The following is a 12,725-nucleotide window of genomic DNA, read 5'->3' as shown; positions in this document are numbered from 1 at the left end:
AGGGTCCACACATTAAGGTTAACACGTAAGAGGTTTGGGGGGAAACACGGACAAAGGAATGACACACATAAACAGCAGGGACTGACACTTCACCCTCCCCTTTCACACGCTCAAGCCTAACACAATTCACACTCACTCCCCGCTGAACCACCCCCACCAGCCGTTACTCTGGCAAGGTCCCTTTGCCCCAATGGTTTCTGCATCCAAACCTATTCTAAAACAAAACAAACACTTAATTCTACAACTCAACCTACGTTGCTCACCTCGACTTGGCTTTACGCCACTTGAGCTAAACTCTTTCCCTCAGCAGCCGCGTGGGGCCTCCGCCATCCAGCTGGCCTGGCCTGGGTGCTTCGCTCACCACGCACGCACCAGGCTCCACACACCCATAGGAAAGAGGCCGGACCCTCAGATGCCTAAGCCTTTTATCCCTTTCTGGGACCCCCTTGTCACCGGACCCACCCTGACCAATAGAAACCCCATAGCAACCCACACCTCTCCCAACAGGAGGGGGAATGCTCCCAGACATTGCACAGCTACAACCTGTTACTCCCCCCTGGCACCAGCTCGGGGAGGCATTATCAGATGCCAGGCACTTCTCACCTTGGCATTTCACTTGCTACTCCCTTTTCAGGCCCAAAGAAACCCCTCTCCCTCTCCCTGGGATGAAGCAAAAGATGTTCTCTTAAAGGAACCATGGGCCCAGCCCATGACACACTAACCACATGAGAGTATTAAAAAGGCCTGGTTCAGATGCATAGAGGGCTCATCTAGAGTTCTTTGCAGGCGTGTGCATTTCTTCCATTTCATGTTAAGTGATACTTACGGCTTACCATGAGGTGTGACCAATTGTCTCCACACTTATCACTAGCCATAGTTGGTTTTCAAACTATAGATTGAAACTGGAGCCCTAGATTGGGGATTGGCCTACATGATGTCTGAACCACACCACACGTGTTGGTCTATACATTAATTGACTGAGCAGATGTTATTTTTGAGGAGAAATGAGTTAAAATTACTTTGGCAGAAGGGAAGATGAGGGAATGTTAATATATGGAAGCTGCAATTTTATTTTTTAGAAAAAAGTAAGCTACACAAAGGAAAGCATTTGTATATTTGGCTTTGGTATTAGCTGCATGTATAATTGGCGCCATAAAATGATAGGGTCACCTTAATGCTTTTTTTCTCCAATAGCAGCCTTAGTGTCCCGAGTAACACAGTGCAGTCAGTACAGTCAAGTTACAATCCCTTTGAAGATGAAGAGGATACTGGAAGTACTGTCAGTGAAAAGGAGGACAATAAAATCAAAAAGTTGGTGAAAGACTGTTCTCAAATTGTTTTTCATGCTTATACTTTTCTATCCCGGGTTTCCAACTCAGGGGTTTTACAAAAGCATTATGTTGCACAGTGCATGATGTCCTTGTTGGAGAGGTTATGTACTTTTTGTTGCAAATCTGACTAACATACCAATGCTCTATCACTGTTTTGTTTTCTGGTTGGTTTTTCTTCACTGGTTCCACAAAAGTTAACAGTGTGGTAGTGTGCTTTGAATCTACTGCTGGAACTCTGCTGCTGGCTCTGCTCATTGGATGCATCCCCTTCTGAGGCTCTCTCACCACTTAACATTCTTTCTCAAATGGATGTTTGATACTGTGTTGGTGGTTAATACCCTGTGTGTACAGTCCTTACCTCTAAATGCACTATATGTGAAAATTGACTTTGCTCCTGATGTCTGAAATGGCAAGGCACGGCTTTGTTAAAGAGATGCCTCTGTGGTGCACCGTTAGTATATATGTTCCTTGTCCTTTGCCAACTAGTTCTCCTAGACAAGCTAAAAGTCCTTTCTCTTGTGTTTAGTGTTAGCAGCTATGAGAAAAACCAGAGTTATGGCACAGAGTGGTCTGACGAAGAAACCAGCAATCCATTTTCATCCAATGATGCCCAGGGAGAAACTAATCCATTTGATGAAGATGTCTCCCCTACAATGGAGGTGAGAGTACGAGCATTGTATGACTACGAAGGCCAAGAGCATGATGAACTCAGCTTTAAGACTGGTAAGTACTCAGACATATTAACTTTTATGCTGCCATATAAAATGCAGGCGGAGTGAAGTCACCTGGTTTGGATAAAAACAAGTATTACAACAATATTGGGCAAAAGGCGGGATACTACTACTACTACTACTACTACTAATAATAATAATATAATAAAAGACTTCTAGTGTATGATAAAAAGTTCTGCAGTGGATAGAATTTGCTCTCCTCTGTTCTTAGGCATTAACCTGACTTACGGAATGGCAGAAGTGAAATATTTTTCAATACTTAACATCCCTAAATATCGGCGTGCATTAATTCTGGCAAGATTTAATGTCCTGCCATCTGCTCTATTACAGGGGAGGTTTCAAAAAATCAGTTCTCTTGGTCACTTATGCCCATGTGGAAGCAATGACATTGAGTCAGTTATCCACGTTCTACTCTGTTGCTCTTTTTATAGAGAGATTAGAGAGAAATTGTTGCTTGATACCAGATTAGAAATTAATGCACTTCTTCGTTGCTTCAGGGCCACAGAGGACAGAGAGACAATTGAGGCTTTTGCAAAATTCTTTTTGAATGCTATGAGAATTAGGTCTCTCCAGAATTGATTCTGCTGCATACTTCTCAAATTTGCGTGTAACTTCGCCCTACTCTTTTATATGTGTAAAGTCTGGTCGGGAGCATTATGATGATGATGATGATAAAAAGTATTTTTATTTTTAAAAATGGAGTTGTAAATTGCATTTTAAAATACTTATTCAGCCTGTTACAAATGTGCTAGTATAATTTAGTAAGTGTCAATTAGAAAAAATAGCACTTCAGGGTAGGATCACTAGACTATTATTTTTTCAACCTATTCAAACTCTTTTAACTGTGGGAAGTTTTGTGCACAAATTCCTGCGTATAAATTTGTTATATAACTACAACTGTAAATAAAATTAAGCAGTATCTTTTTAAAACCTATGTTAGAACAGAAATAGCTGTTTAATGCATTAAGCAGCACTTCTGTCCAAATATCAAAGTGTTGGCACCTTTGTGGTGTTTCATTTCAGGTAACACATTAATTATTGCTGCTCCGATATATACTGCCCCTTCTCTATTCATTGAAAGGGATGGAGCCAGTGTGTTCGAATTACTTTGCGCACACACAGTTTGGCGTATTCCAGTGAAATGAGTGCATGTGAAACATCTGTGTACCCATGAAGGGCAAGGAAACCTGATCAAAGTTCCATTGGGTGTTACTGGTGCAGAACAGCGAATGGCAGGCCTTGGCTAACAGCTTCAGTCAGAAAGCAGTGGACAATTCACTGAAAGACATGAAGTGCCAGACTATCTTTCCTAAGTTTCTGTTCTCCAGACCTCTATACAGGACACAAAATCTAGGACTTTCTGCTCCCTGATTGGCTTGATTTTGTATTGTCTTTCTAAGGGTGGAATTAATGCTCTTGACTCAAATTGTTAGCCAATTCACAAGAGGAAAAGTTGCAGCTACTGCATTCCATCCATCCCTCAATTTTCCATGCCATGCCATGCTTCACTGGCCTGTTTTAGGGCTCCCCCCCTATTTTGGGGTGGGGTGGACAAAGGTGCCTACTCCCAGCTATATTAAAATTGTAGATTTCCCCATTGCTTTATATATGTACATTGATGGTGCTATATAAATAAATAAATAATAATAATAATAATAATAATAATAATAATAATAATATGGAGTTCTCACTTCTGTCCCAGGGGACATGTTAAAATGCATTCTCAATGTGAACCAGAAAACAAGCTATCCAGACAATGAAAGGGCTCTCTACCCTTTTTATATCTATATCTGTTATACCATCCTCTTTTTTCCAGACACTCTGTTGCATTCATCCTTCTCCCTGGGCTTTTTTAGGCTTTCTAACCATTTTTTGTACTTCTGCAATCGCAGAGTTCCCAAGTTTGCTGATAATTCTTCTGAGTGGGTGCACCTACTTTGGTTACATAAGCATCAGTACCCAGGGAATTGAATCCAAAATAGAGGAAATAATATGTGATATATCATGGCAATGTTTGTCTCTCTGATACACTTCACATTTGGCAAGGATGGTACCAGGTTTCGGAAGACTGCATTACAGATTGTGTTAAGAGCATAAGAAGAGCCATATTGGTTTAGACCAAAAGTCTATCTGGACAGTGCTCTATTCACACAGTAGCCAACCAGATGCTTATAGGAATCCCACAAGCAGATAGCACCCTCATATTCATGTTTCCCAACAACTGGTACTGAGAGGCATATTGCCTGCGATACAGGAAGTAATAATGGCTATTTATATGACTAGTAGCAATTGATAGCTTTATCCTGCATTAATTTGTCTAATCCAAGTTGGCAGCCATCTCTACATCTTCTGGTAGTGAACTCTATATATGCTGTGTGAAGAAGTACATCCTCTTATCTGTCCTGAATCTTCCACCATTCAGCTCCATTGGATGATTCCATCACTATTAGGTTCTAGTATCATGAGTGGGGAACTTCTCTCTATCCACACCATACATAATTTTATACACCTCTATCATGTTCCCCCATTACTCCACATTTTTCTAAGCTAACATCCACCCCCCACCCCAAACATCATAACCTTCCATCATAGTGGAATTGCTCCGGCCCCTTGATCATATGTTCCAGCTTTACAATATACATTTTGAGGTGCATAGACCAGAACCGTACAGAATATTCAAAGTGTAGTCATACCATAGATATAATAAAGGCTTTATTATACAACATAATAAAAAAACATTAGTTACGCATAATTAAAAAGTGTTATTGGCAGTTTTAGTTTTGTTCCTTTTCTTAATTATGCCTAAGATGGAATTTGGTTTTTTTTACAGCAGCTGCACACTGAGTAATTTTCATTATCCACTATGACCCTAACTTCCTTTTCCTGGTCGGTCACTGCCGTATCAGGTCTCATTAGCGTATGGTTGAGTTCGGACAACACTTCAGTCAATGGTGGGCGGAGTAGTCAACTCACAGTTGGGTGTTTGGCGGGTACTCCCCACATGACATGGTGCCATGCCCCCGTGGAGCGGCTGAAGCTCGCGTTGAATGGATTAATAGTCAAGCCAGCATTTGATTGACACAGCCTCTGTCCCTCTCCCCACCCTCCCTCCTCCCTCAGTCCTCCTGGTGCTATACCAGCAGCCTCTGTGAGTTCTGGTGGCTATAGCAGAGCGGACAGCTCGGTTTTAGCCGCTCTTTCCTGGGAACTCTGTACCCAGGTGAAAAAGTCAACTAAACAGGTCGAAAAACTCCACTGGCTCAGTTCAGACAACACAATAACCACCAGTTGTGTGACCAGTCAACTCTGCAGCTGGTCGTGCTTCTCCAGTGTTTTTTTTTTTTTTTTTTTAATACAAAAATGTCAACCGTGGGGTGATTTTTGCCCGACAGACAACACAAATACCAACCGTTGACCAACTCATGGTTGACTACTTAAACCACCGCCATGTGGGAGAAAGGGGCTTGCAGAAGAAGTTCGCAGGTCAGATGGGGAACCTCCTAAAAATATCCCTGCAAATGCCCCTGGAAGATGTAATGTGGTAGCGATGTGTGGTTACTATGGCATTGTCCTGAAAAAAGATGGATGCTTCAGTTATCTTTTTCTGTACAATGCCATCATGACTATGCATCATGTTGCATCTTCCCTGGGCCCTTTGCAGACACATTTCCAACACATGTGAGAGCCATGCTGCTAGATGATGCTCAGCTGAGCTGTGGCAGAGTTCTTAAATGATTAAAAAAGGGAATAAGGAAGCCCTCAGATCATGTTGTAATGAGTTCATAAGTACTCTGTACCCCTTCCTCTGAAAGATGCCCCCCACCACACGAAGATCTCTACCCTCAATCTTCCAAAAGGGCTGTGAACCCCACAGAATTTGCCTGGATGGCCCGACCCTACTTTTCAGTATAAGATCTGTACAATTATTCTAAAATAGTAGTATTAAAGATAAGGGCAGAATCATATGCAATAAATTGTATATTTGGTACTCAAGCTCAAGACATAGCCGTTAATATTTTTTCTTGCTTACATTTAATCTGACTAGATGATGTTAAGGTATAGAGATGTGAAGGCTCAGAAAATAACTGGAAAAATTAGGGGGAAAACATTTCCTCCATCCCCACCACCATGGATGATATTTTTTAAATAACAACAAAGATTTTGGATTATGAAATATTTTCTTTCAGAATGATGAATGCAGTGTTTAAAACAGGTGTTCATATATTTCTACCCAGCCTTTACTCACTCAAAATAATTAAAATAAAATAAAATAATAGGAAGACATTTATAAGAAGACTGGAAGTGTAAAATTTCTGGAAACTGAAACCATGGGGGAAATTTTTTTTTAAATCCTCTAAGATTTTCAGGATTGTCACTTCTTCCATGCCTTATTAAATTATCAATCTAGTTAACTTTTAATTATAGACATTTAGAGATACTCGTCATGCTCAGATTTCTGAAGTGTGACTAGAGTCACTATATCATAATATATGAAGAAAATGTGCATTCTCGACAGTTTGAAGTTTGTTGTGTAGAGTTTTCTGTTTCTGGGTTTGTTCTGGTTGGATGCTTTAGCAGTCAGTGAGTGTAGTTCTAAAACCCACATATGAGGAAGATGTTAGATTATCCCGCTACTGCCACCACATGGCAGAATGTGTGGAATATAACACACATATTTCTCCCCCCCCTTTTTTTTTTAAGGTTTTGAGGCCTGGGTCTATGGGAATCACTGCCAAAGTTTTTAATAAAGTTGCACATTAGACATTACTGTCAGGGAATGCTGCTTTAGCTATAAAACCTTTCACACCACTGCCACCAAAATAAACCCTCCATAGCTAGTTGGTATGTGATAGGAATTGGATTGGCACCACCACTAGAGACAATCCTTTCATAATGAACAAAAATTAAGATGTTTATTAAAGGGAATTATTTACTTAAAGACATAAAATGTCACTCTTCAAGTAACAGGATGCGATTAAAGTTTCTTAATTATGCTTAGTTAATATTCCTATTAGGTATAAAGAGTCTTTCCCAGTGAAATAAAGTCTCAATACCTTTTCCTTCAAACCAGGTGTCCCTAAATTCCACCCAACCAATTCCTCCCAAACAGTAGCAGATGCTGTGCACAAGTTTTCCTCTTTCTCCTTCTTCTAGCTTCTTGCTAAAGTTCCCACTGGTGATATAAAACAGGAACCCTGGTACATAGTGTGTAAATTAGTTTACTTGTAAAACTATTGTGTTTGGTATAAATTTTATTTGGACTATAATTACATATTTACTATTTTTTTAGTGAAATTTTAGTGTACTTCTAAATGTTTGCAGTTTTAATGGTAATTTGATAAGCAAGCGAACTTATACATAATACATTTTATGTTCACAAAGGAACAAAGTGTCTTTCGAATTGTAGAGTGCCAAAAAAATAAGCATTACATTTTTCTTATTATTACATTTATATCCTACCTTTTTTCCTGTGGTAAGGAATCCAAAGTGGCTCACACAGTCCTCTTCTTCTCCATATTATCCATATATGTCTATTTACCCTCAAATGACCTTTTCCCCCCCTGGAAAACATGTTTTTTCCATGGCTTCAACATTTCTGGAACATCTCTAGTAAGGTAATCCTAGTGCATATTCAGTAGTAGTACCTTGTAAAAAAGACATTGCTACAGTGTACATTAAGGTTGGAACTTTGATTTAATAGGGAGCTATGTCCATATGCAGTGTTTTGTTTTGTTAAAGAAATGGAGGGTCTTCTTTAAAACCACCTGCCCATGTAATTCTGTGATTATACTTGCCTCACTTGGGAATTAGATACATTATTGTCATCTTAATGATTTCCTTAAAACAGTGTTTATTTTATCTAGTCAATTTGGTTCTTTAATAGTTTATTTTGTTACCCATCTGTATGGAGATGCAGGGGACAGTGCAATAAAATGCATTTTTCTAACATTTTGATGCTTATTGGTGTAAAGAGGAAATACTGTAATTGCAAAAGGCAGACATAATTTACTGAGACACTCAGATGTCTATTTTTAGATGATTGGGTGATTTTTTTTCTTACCACAGGGGAAGAGCTAACTAAAATTGAAGATGAAGATGAACAAGGATGGTGCAAAGGTCGTCTAGACAACGGACAAGTTGGCCTCTATCCAGCAAACTATGTAGAATCAATCCAGTGACAAATAATTCTAAAAGTGCTGTAGTAACTGTCAGCGGGTATGATGCTTATGGCTCACAGAGAGGGGAACTGAAATGTGTATATATTTATTTTAATGCAATTGAATGATGGATTAATATCTTGTCCCCTGGGAAATCATCTAACTATTCAAACTGGACCTGGGAAAAGGTAGGCAGCCAACACACAGGTCAGAACAACTGGGATAGAGTTGAAAAAGTAGTACAGCAAGAAAATGATATTTTTAGTACGTATTGACAATTTACTGTTTTATCATGACTTTTTGTATATTATTTCAGAATTTGCTAAATTAATGCCTCATTCCCAGTATTTTGGGTGGTGGCTTATGTTGACTCTTGTTTAGTCAGTTATTTTAAGTGACCTTCAGTAATTTACAACTTGATTTTTTTTAAAAAAACTGCAATTTTGTATATGTTCTTAGCAATATTTGAAATATGCATTTTTTATTTAAAGACTATCTGGTCTGCTGTTTTTTCATGTCTGGTTCATCAACTACTACTACTTAAATTATGATATATATATATATATATATATATATATATATATATATTCCCAAGTCCACATTGTACTGTCAATTTTTTCATGCTTTCAGCATGGCGTAATGGTATAATATGCCATATTATGTCTGTTACAGAAGATTGTAGCAGAACTGTCTGCAAATATTAAAGTTTGGGTTTCTCTTGCGAATGCGGTTGATGCATTTTAACACCTGATATATGAATTTCCTGAATGATTTCAGGTAGATTTTTAAAAATAGAAAATTTAAATTAATTTCCGCCATGTTCTTGCTGAGAAACTTACATTTTGCAAGTTGTTAATGATTTTGTGTGATTTGAGAAGTTAAACGTATAAGAAGATTATTTTTCCAAGCAAGAGACTGTAAAATAGATGAATGCATTTTTATGGATATGCTCTTTAGGTCGTGTGTGTATGTGTATATATATATAATTTAATATTCAAAAATTTAAAGAGCATGTCCTAATTAGCAAGCCTATTGTCTATGCATTATATTTCAGGTGGAGTCTAGCACCAGTAAATCAATGTGAGTTTGCTATTGACTTCAGTGGGAGATAGATTGCAGCTTTAGCATAAGCTAAGTAATTTAAATTATAAGCATATTCAGATTAGCTTTGTTAGTGCATACTTGTTTAGATGAAAAGTAGATCAGCTGCTCAATCCAGTGTACTCTGGGTGTAGCACCCAGAGGAGTTCTCATAGGATTTAAGAGCCTAGTTTCCCCACACTTCAATATCAAGTCATTATATGGCATGAGAGGCCTGTATACATCTCGCCTGTCTCCATCAGCTTCTTCTGCATCTTCATGGTCAAGGAATACAATTTGAGTTTCCTTGACCGAGTGGAGGGCAGCATGTTAGAGGGGGATTTGGTACGCGTGCACAAGAGAGAACCGGGGTTTGTTATGTGCTTTTGGGATCCTTCTGCAGACATTGCATCCACAGCACACTGGAGTGGGACATAAGTATTCTGTGATCCGGATTCTTGCTTAAGGTGAACATAGTAGTTATATCCTAAGATTTATATTTGTTAGTAAAATTGTGGAACCAAATACAAACTAGCATTAACCCCACTGTGGATTGTTGTAGCAGAACACTGTAAAATCTTCTACTTGTTTGCAATTGCAAATCAGCTATAAAAGTCTCAAATTGTATACAATTGTAAGAAATATAAATAGCTGGATTGTGAACACGTTAGAACAAGTTGCTTTATAGAAAATCAAAATCTTATCAGGTAAGTAGATATGCTATTTTATGGAACTACACTGTAATTGAAATAACATTTCAATAATTAAAATGCTGTAAGTGCTCCCAGGCTATTCCATTTCCTTTTGGAGATTGAGGTATTTATTCACATCTGAAGTTCAATTGTACAACATTGCGTACTGGATCCATCTGTCATTATAACATTCCAGCATAATTGTTCAGAAATTGAAGATTTGTCACAAATTGGAAAGGAGTAAGAGTCTGGAATATTTTTCTGTATAGTACACTATTTTAAAAATAATAAAACCTTACTGAACATAATTTTACTGCCAGCGTTTTTCTATATTTCTTTTTCTTGTAAGTATTGTATTTGCTCTTGACTTCACTTGAGAAAAGTAACCAGAATGTTTTAATGTAGTAGATACATAATGACAAGCAGAGGAGCAACTGAATAGTTCTGGTGCTTGGGACCACGGAATCCTCTATTCCAGTGACTTGGGGCAGGAGGAGAGGGCTGGGACATCAGAGTAGAATGGGTTACAGATGTTTATAGACTCTTCTCCTTCTAACCCTCCCTTAGCTCTCACGTACCTGGTAGCACATACACTGAGCCCTCCTGTTTCCCAGGGTGCTATTTAATGCCTGGTCAGTCCTCAATAAGACCACACTCATTCATGATTTAATCATGGATGAGAAGGCCAATCTGGCATAGGTTACCTATACTTGGGTGGGTCAGCCCTATCCACTTGGATACTCAGTGCAGCACACTTCAGGAGCCTTTTTGGGCTGAGGAACAGTATAAAAATACTATAAATAAATAACATAGGCTGGAGGGTCAAAGTGGGGATGTAACCATAGTCTATAGAATTTCCATCTGTCTCACCGAGATACTACTTCACTTTGGAACAGGCCTTGAGGGGTTGCACCTGGAGTTAGGCCATAGAGACAGAGTATACCACCCATGCTGCTGCCCAGTGACTTCCCTGACCAAGCTGGTCTGAAGTGTGGTGTTGGAGGTGATTTTTAACTTCCAGGCTGAGGTTATCTCTGGGGCTCCAGCTTGAGACTTCATGGCCCCTATGACATCTATGGGGCTGTCTCAGTTTTTTTCTTCTTCAATTTTTGCTCCAAGCTATGGAGATATCTGAACTCATGGCATTACTTACCTCCTACAGGGGTGGAGGACCCATCTGGATGGTCTGCCCCAGAAGACTGATGGATTTTTTAAAGCTCTTGGGGATTTTCCAGTGGACAGAGCTGGTGATCCAGCCAAGACCCTAGTCTCACTGTGGAAAAATGAGATGCAGAGGGCCACCAACTTCATTGCACCTGAGTGCCCTCTCTTCTCCTTTGTATACTGGGGAGCCTTGGTCAATTAAACAGGCTGGATGTCGGCTAGTGTGCAAATGGCATAACACTCTTAAGTGAAGATGACCAAGCACATAATCATCTCTGTTGTTTGGCGGAGCAGGCAACAAAAGGGCTTATTTGACATTCTCAAGCAGCTTTCCAGCAGAGTTCTTTTGGTGGTCCATGGGCTGTTCACTTGCCCAAGCGAATGGGGACCTGTTCTCAAGGACCTGCTTTGAGGACAAAATCGCTTGTTTCTGCAGTGAACTTGATGCTGTTAGTGCAGTTCCAGTCGAGAGGTGTCTGATGCCACCATCTGAGCGATTTTGTGAGATAAGTTTCTGTTGCTGCGACTTGAGGACGTGGACAATGTGCTTGCAGCAGTGCAACTGACCATGCACCCTCTCGATTTTTGCCCCGCCTAGCTAAAAAAAGCTTACTGAGGGGGTATGACTGATTGGGTCTTGCCACTGTGGTACAGGTGCTAGTAAACTCAAAACTGGATTACTGCAATGCACTCTATGTGTGGCTGCCCTTAAGTCTGCTCTGAATGCAGCAGCTTTGTTGTCAGCTGTCCCAATTCAGCATGTAACTCCTTTGCAGAGGGAACTGCACTGGCTGTCTGTTCACTACAGGTCTAAGAATCCAGAATGGTGGTTCTGGGTGACTTTAACTTCCAGGCTGAGGTACTAGTGTATGAAACCCTGAACAACCTGGGACCAGGATACCTGAGAGCACCCTCTCCCTTATCAACCTGCCTAGTCACTGAGGTCACCAGAAGGCATGCTCCTGGTGGTTCCTCATGGACCCATGGCCTAAAGAGTCCACCTGGAGAAAAGCTTCAGTGTGGTGACCTTTCTATAGAACTCCCTGCCTCTGGAGGTCAGGCAGGCGCCAACACGGTGTTGTTTCCAAATGTTTCAGATGGGCTCTGGCTCTCTTTCAAAACAAATCCAGGCAAGTATATGTCTATACAAAAACACTTTAAATAACTGCAAAGTCCATTCTGACTGTCTTTCAAGCAGTCCAGCAATGAGATTGAGAATGGAAAATTATACACCTCATTATGGATGTTAAAGTGAGTATGACTTAAGACAAGGAAGGTTACAGTGCTGTTTCTCAAGTAGACACGGAGGCTGACTAATGTAGCTTACTGGATTGGCCCAGATCCTCCACATTATGTAACTCGTATGTATGACAAATATTTTTGCCATACTCTGAAGTTGCCCCCACATCCTCAGAGATGTGAAAAATCACCCCAAAACTTGCAAAAGCAGTTATTTTGGGTTGGGATGAAAAATGGGAATACATACACTTATTAAGCTCTGGTTTAGTTATGCAAAATGAAGGCAGAATATGTATCCTAAAGAATACCGCACTGAAAGTAGTGTCATCC

General features: G+C 39.8%; 1 protein-coding gene across 3 annotated transcripts in view; it reads left to right on the top strand.

Annotated features, from left to right (window-relative positions):
• The window catches only part of PACSIN2 (protein kinase C and casein kinase substrate in neurons 2), a 77,885-nt gene extending 68,930 nt beyond the window's left edge, over nucleotides 1-8,955 (top strand). For 2 of the 3 annotated variants that reach the window (XM_063134326.1, XM_063134327.1), the window contains exons 9-11: nucleotides 1,195-1,311; nucleotides 1,858-2,054; nucleotides 8,129-8,955. In XM_063134326.1, coding sequence (XP_062990396.1) covers nucleotides 1,195-1,311; nucleotides 1,858-2,054; nucleotides 8,129-8,241 — 427 coding nt within the window. In that variant the 3' untranslated portion in view covers nucleotides 8,242-8,955. The remainder of the gene's footprint in view (nucleotides 1-1,194; nucleotides 1,312-1,857; nucleotides 2,055-8,128) is intronic. The other variant, XM_063134329.1, reaches the window with a different exon arrangement.
• The last annotated feature ends 3,770 nt before the right edge of the window (nucleotides 8,956-12,725 follow it).

This window comes from Elgaria multicarinata, chromosome 9 (genome assembly GCF_023053635.1).
Source record: "Elgaria multicarinata webbii isolate HBS135686 ecotype San Diego chromosome 9, rElgMul1.1.pri, whole genome shotgun sequence".
Lineage (NCBI taxonomy): Eukaryota > Metazoa > Chordata > Lepidosauria > Squamata > Anguidae > Elgaria > Elgaria multicarinata.
Note: the sequence above shows the minus strand (reverse complement) of the source record. Positions and strands in the feature narration are given on the sequence as shown.